Below are 6,929 nucleotides of genomic sequence, written 5' to 3' on the forward strand. Positions count from 1 at the left end.
CTTTGGGGTCTTTCATGGTTCCATATAAATCTTAGAATTGTTTTGGTTTTTTTTTTTCTATTTATGTGAAAAACGCCATTGGAATTTTGATAGGGATTGCATTGAATCTGTAGCTGGCTTTGGGTAATATGGACATTTTAACAATATTAATTCTTCCAATCCATAAGCATGGGATAACTTTCCAATTGTTTGGGTTCTCTCATGATCCTTTGTATTTCTGTGGAACTGGTTGTAATGTCTCCTCTCACATTTCTGATTTTATTTATTTCAGTCTTCTCTCTTTTTTTCCTGGTGAGTCCAACTAAAGGTTTGTGTATTTTGTTTACTTTTCAAAGAGTTAGCTCTTAATTTCATTGGTCTTTTCTATTGTTTCATGAGCCATTGTTAACCCTTCCACCCGTGGCTACATTTAATAGTGCTGCTCTGAGCATGGGTGTAGAACATTTACCAATTTACCTCTAGTTGACATCGTCTTGTATGCCCTGTGGAGATCACCTTGGAAACTAGGATTTCACAAGTCCACTGCTTAAACTTTTGAAACTCAGAATTTCTTTCTTGACTACACCATCCTTCCACTGAGACAATTTTCATTGCTTTATGTTTTACTGATAAATTTTATCTTTTAGAACAGTTTTAGACTTATAGGAAAGTTGAGCAGAGAGTATAGACTTCTCACATACTTCCATGCACACAGTGTCTCTATCTTTAGTATCTTACATTAATATAGAACCTTTGCTACAACTCATGCATCAATCCTGATGCATCATTATTAACTAAATCCCATAGTTGATTCGGATTTCCTTCACTTTTCCTCTATCTTTTTCTGCCCAGGATCCCATCCATGATTCCCAAATACATTTGGTTATCACATCTCCTTAGGTTTCTCTTGGCTGTGACAGTTTCTCAGACTTCCTTTGTTTTCGATGACTTGGAGCATTCTGAAGAGGACTGGTCAGGTATTTTGTAGGATGCCTCCTTCTCAGAATTGGTCTGATTTTTTTCCCTCCTAGTTTGGGGTGATGGATTTTGGCAGGAAGGCCACAAGGTGAAATGTCCTTCTCATCGTCTCATGTTGGGGGGGGGTGTGCTGTTGCTAATGACTTATCACTGCTGATGTTAGTCTTGGTCACCTGGCTGAGGTGTGTTGGTCAGGTTTTTCCACTGTAAAATTACTCCTCATCCCCATGCTTTCCATTTCGTCCTCTTTGGAAGGAAGTCACTATGGACAGCCCACACCTGGGGAATGGGAAGTTGTCATCTCCTCCTTTAGGATGGAGTAGCTACATTGTGAAAATTATAAAGGGAAACCTCATTAAAATGGAGTTGGAATGTGTGGCAGGGGGAGCTCTCATGCCCTACCACTCATCATTAATTGCAAATCCAAGAGGAAGAGCCACACCTTGCACGTGGGTACCACTTTACCACACCAGCAGGAGGAAGAAAGTTTTCCTCCTCCCCTGGCAGCAGTGTGGCCGACGGGAGACAGTCACAACTCGCCTAATGAGAAGCCACGATACTTCAAACTCCCAGGTTACTCCAAGGGACTCTTCACTTATGATGCCTTCCCAATTTCCTGCTTTCCTCTCTAAAAGAGCAGTCCTTTCCTTTGTTTGGTGGACCTGCCTATGGTTTTGCCATAACTTCCTCGTTGAGGATTGCTGTTTTCTGCTATTCCTGAATAAACCCATTTTTTAAAAAGATTTTATTTAGTTATTTGACAGAGATAGAGACAACCAGCGAGAGAGGGAACACAAGCAGGGCGAGTGGGAGAGGAAGAAGCAGGCTCCTAGCGGAGGAGCCTGACGTGGGGCTCGATCCCAGAACGCCAGGATCACGCCCTGAGCCGAAGGCAGACGCTTAACCGCTGTGCCACCCAGGCGCCCCCTGAATAAACCCATTTTTACTGGTAAAATGACTGGCAGGTTTTGTTTTGTTTTTTAAGATTTTGTTTATTTATTTAGAGAAAGAGAGAGAGTGAGTGAGTGAGAGAGAGTGAGAGCCGAAGAAGGAGCAGAGGGAGAGGGACAAGCAGAACTCTGTGATGAGCATGGAGCTTGATGTGGGGCTTGATCTCAAAACCCTGAGATCACGACCTGAGCCGAAACCAAGAGTCTTAACTCACTGAGCACCCAGGCCTCCCGATAACTGGCAGTTTCATTTTTAAAGGTAACAACATAAATTATTTGAAATTCTGCACAAGGGTTTTGTCTCTTCCCCATTTATATAGTCAATCACCTATTTATATCAATATGGACCCATGGATATTTATTTTATATTTTGACTTATAATCCAATACTGTTCTACTTATTTTATTGCTCGAATTGTTCCCATCTCAGTCATTGGAGGCTTTGTCATTTGGCTTCTATGCTCCTTTGACACACACAGACCAATATAACCCTTCTTTCTTTCTTCCTTCCTTCCTTTCTTTCTCTTTCTTTCTCTTTCTTTTCTCTTTCTTTCTTCTTTCTTTCTTTCTTTCTTTCTTTCTTTCTTTCTTTCTTTCTTTTCTTCCTTTCTTTCTTCTCTTTCCCTCTTTCTTTCCTTCTTTCTTTCTTTTGCATGCATCCTTATTTCTGCCACTTACACAATGATCCATGCTCATCTTGCATATTTTTTTGTCCCACTACTACAATCAGCCATTTCTCTAAGGAGCCCTGATTCCTTTTCAATGGAGAATGGTATTATAAATCAAGATGCATGGGAGCCTGGGTGGCTCCATTGGTTAAGCATCTGCCTTCAGGTCAGGTCATGATCTTGGGGTCCTGGGATCAAGCCCTGCATTCAGCTCCCTGCTCAGTGGGGAGTCTGCTTCTCCCTCTCCCTGTGCCCACACCTCAACCGCTCGTGCTCTCTTGTTCTCTATCTCAAATGAATACATAAAATCTTTTTAAAAAAATCAAGATGCAGGGGGCGCCTGGGTGGCTCAGCGGTTAAGCGTCTGCCTTCGGCTCAGGGCGTGATCCTGGCGATCTGGGATCAAGCCCCACATCAGGCTCCTCTGTTAGGAGCCTGCTTCTTCCTCTCCCACTCCCCCTGCTTGTGTTCCCTCTCTCACTGGCTGTCTCTATCTCTGTCAAATAAATAAATAAAATCTTTAAAAAAAATTAAAAAAAAATCAAGATGCAGGTTCTAAGTATGCATATTGCTATGTGGGGTCATGGTGGCGGTTTTCTAGCTGATAGAATTCATTCATTCATTCAAAAATCTGTGCCAAGCCATTCCCTCTGCATGGGGCTATAGCTGGGAACAGCAGAGACCGCAAAACCTGGCCTCACGGAGTCTTCATTCTAGTTGGATGTAGCAGGAAGACAGACAACAAGCAAAATAAATAAGTGGATTCCTCTAATATGTCCAAAGCTGATAAATACTAGAGAGATCTGTTAAAAGATAAACTGAGGCAAATAAATATTTTAAGAATTTATTTGAACAGAAATCAATTCGAGGGGCACCTGGGTGGCTCAGTTAGTTAAGCCTATGCCTTTGGCTCAGGTCATGATCCGGGGTCCTGGAATCGAGTCCCGCATCAGGCTCCCTGCTTCTCTCTCTCCCTCTGCTGCTCCCCCTGCTTGTGCTTACATGCACTCTCTCTCTCTGTCCAATAAATAAAATCTTTAAAAAGATGTTTGTTTAAAAAATCCATTTGAATCAGGCAGCGCCAAGCCACAAGGAGTTAGTGATGCCCCGCCAACGCCCTCCATGTTCTCTCCGCGGGCATCGCGCTCCCAGCTCCACCACGTGTTCACCAGTCCGGAAGCGCCCCTAACCCCATCCTCGGCGTTTTTAAGGAGGCTTCATTACACAGGAGTCAGGTGGTGGGAACTGAAAGTTCCAACCCCTATTCCTTGGTTGGTTCCCCTGGCAACCTGGCCCCAGACCTTAGGTGACCAGAGGGCTTTCCAGAAGTCACCTCATTAACATGACAAAAGACACCTTTATCACTCTCATCACTTAGGAAATTCCGAGGGTTTTCTGGCACTGGAGCTCTGTGCCAGAAATGAGGACAAAGACCAAATAGATATTTATTATAAAGCACCATCTTACAGAGATACATAAAGAAAAAAACATTTTTATTAGAGAAAGGAAAAAAAAAAAGAGAAAACACAACCTCCCAACAGATCTGGGCCAAGAGGTGCAATAATTAGGGGTGCACCCACTGAACCCCAAAAAAGGTCTCATCAGCATTTGGGGACGGCAGCAGAGGCAGGGTGAGGTTGGTGCAGAGAGTGTCCCCTTGGGCCAACGGTGTCAGGCGCTGGGAGGTGACCACACAGCCTTCGTGAAAGTTGAGACGTAGCAGGCTGATGCTGTGGGCGGCTGGGGAGCAGATGCCCACCATCAGGGTGGCCCTGGGGGCCGTGGGGGCCCCCAGGGAGGACGAGCAGTTGGCCAGTGTCACTTGGATGTGCAGCCTATAGATGCCACTGCGCTGGACACGCAGCTGCCCGTTGTCCAGCTCCGGTCCGTGCAGGAAGGAGCGGCCCAGGGCCGGGCCTCCCAGCCAGTGCAGCCTGCAGTCCTGCCGCGGTCCTGGAGGCAGAGTGTCCGGGAGGAGGGAAGACGGAGGTTTAGGGAAACCGCTAGAGCCCAGATGTCCAAAATTCCTGTGTAGAAACCTAACCCCCAAGGGTGCGGTGTTGGTTGGATGGGGCCTTTGGGAGGGGATGAGATCTTGAGGGTGGAGCCCTCCCCCGCCCAGCCCCGGTTGGCCACGTGAGGACTCAGAGAAAAGAGGGCCATTGAGAGACCGGGAAGCAGGTTCTCACGAGACACACAGTCTGCTGATGCCTTGATATTGGACCTCCAGCTTCCAGAAACGTGAGAAAGAAATGTCTGCTGTTATAAGCTACCCCATCTACCGTATTCTGTCCCAGCAGCCGGAATAGAAAGTGCCAGAGAAGAAAAAGAGGAACAGGGTTTCCCTCCATTACAAAATGGAATGAACACAGCATCTGAACCTCCGGGGATGAATGGGAAAGGCCCCACGGTGGGGAGGGTTAGAGGGAGGCCCGCAGGGGAACGGCCTCCCTGGGGGCCACCAAATGGTTCTCACCACCTCCACCTCTTTGTCCTAAGGCCACTTTCTCAGGGACCCCACTGTCAGGGCAAAACCAACCCTGTCACTCCCCAACCCCCTCCTCCGCTTAATTTTTCCATAAAACGTATCAGAGGCGGGTGTACCCTCCTTGGCATTATGCGTATTTTATGTGCTCATTTATTTACTGTCTGAGCCCATGGGTACAAGGGAAGCACAGTTCTCTTCTCTGTTGGGGCACCGAGAACAGTGCCGGCTCCGGTCTGCGAGGTGAATGAAGGAATCTGGCGAGCGTGAGGGGCAGTGTTTTTGTTCTCCCAAGGCAGAAGATAAAGTGTGAGAGACTGAAAAAGAGTGAGGTGGTAGAGAGCCAGAAACCACGGCCCCACCTTGCCTCTCTCTCCTCTCTCTCTCCCCCTCTCTTTCTCTCTCTCCCTTTCTCTTTCTGTCTATCTCCATTTCTCATTCTCTCTCCCTCTCTCTTTCTGCCTCCCACACGTGCACGAGGAGTTGGTTACCTGTGTGGTTCAGCTGGAGCTCAGCCATGTCCCACTGGAAGAAAAGAAGAGAAAACCGGTGGACACATAAGCATGAAGATTTTAAGTTCCCCCTAAACGAAGACCTCTCTCTTCTCTGCTCGTACTCCTACCCACTTCTCAACCCGCTGGACTGAATTGTGACTTTTTAAAAAACATCTTTTAAAGAGGAAGTAGGTTTGAACTCACTGCCTACACCTGCTCTCTCCCCTGCAAAGCCCACCCCCTGCACTGCCCGCAAAGGGGGTCCCTATGGTGGGTGTCCAGGGTTTCCAGAAGAGCGGTGTGGGTCACCCTGCCCTTGGAAGCCCCTCCCGGCTTTGTGAAGCCCCCAGCAGCCTCTGAGTCAGCCTGCTGGGGGAACACCAAAGACGAGTCATTTTCCATGCCCACATCGGATGCCCCTTTCTCAGCTGCAACCTCCCCACCCCGGGATCCCCACCCGGGATTTACCTCCGGGGCTCAACCAATATTCCCTACCTCCCAGCCCAGACACCCAGGGCAGCCAGGCCCCATCTGCCTGCTCAGTCTCTATCTCTATCTCTTGCTCTATTCTTCCCCAACCAGATCTTCCTGGACGATTTTTCTCCATCTCATTCTGATTTTTTTTTTTCTTTTTTTTGGCCATTTGTGTGTCAGTCTGCGCGGGACTCTGCCTCGATCCCGTTCTCTTCCCGGTTGTTCCCCTGCCCTCCGCGCCCCCACATGGCCGGACTGAGTCACCCGGGGGTCCCCGGGCTCCACGGAGCAGGTGGCAGTCTGCAACTCTCGCCTTCCTTTTCAACTTACCCCAGGTGACTCGAGCTGCCGCTGCTGCGCGAGGCGCTGGGCGCACAGGAAGCAGTATATTACAGCCGTCGCAACGCCCGCCAGGATGAACAGCTGCAGAGCAACCCTCTGCACGGACGCCCAGGGCAGGCGGGGCACCGGGCAGCCGGAACCCTCCTCTGCCATCGCGGTCCTCAGCCGGCGCTGCATCGGCCCTGCCTCTGCGGGCCGCGCGCGGACGAGCCACGGAGCCCGGAGAACAGGAAACGTCAGCCCTCGCTCGGCGCGGAGGCCTCTGCCTGCCCAAACCTGCCTGGGACCCGCCCCACCCCACTCTGGGGATGTCCGGCAAAGGGGAGGGATTTGAGTTGTTCGCCGGACAGGGAAATCCCCTCCAGCTCCTGCCCATACCCAGCTCCTAGCGGGGTGGTGGGCCAGGGATCTCACTGCTGCATCGTGCCCCTCAATCTTCCTATTTGGCTCCTTACCCTCACCTTCCTGGTGTTCATTCATTCATTCATTCATTCATTGAACAAACCTTCACTGAACATCCCCTATGGACCAGATGCTGGGCTGGGCTTTAGGGGTTCAGC

The 6,929-nt window shown here is 49.0% G+C and overlaps 1 protein-coding gene across 1 annotated transcript; it reads right to left on the bottom strand.

The window, feature by feature from the left end:
* Nucleotides 1–4,138: 4,138 nt before the first annotated feature.
* On the bottom strand, nt 4,139–6,522 carry CD70 (CD70 molecule). The gene is made up of 3 exons (XM_026480763.2): nt 6,358–6,522; nt 5,551–5,584; nt 4,139–4,527 (listed from the first exon to the last, which is right to left on the bottom strand). The coding sequence occupies exons 1-3, from the start codon at nt 6,520–6,522 to the stop codon at nt 4,139–4,141; spliced, it is 588 nt and encodes a 195-aa protein (XP_026336548.2).
* Nucleotides 6,523–6,929: the final 407 nt, after the last annotated feature.

This window comes from Ursus arctos, unplaced genomic scaffold (genome assembly GCF_023065955.2).
Source record: "Ursus arctos isolate Adak ecotype North America unplaced genomic scaffold, UrsArc2.0 scaffold_14, whole genome shotgun sequence".
In the NCBI taxonomy this organism is placed as follows: domain Eukaryota; kingdom Metazoa; phylum Chordata; class Mammalia; order Carnivora; family Ursidae; genus Ursus; species Ursus arctos.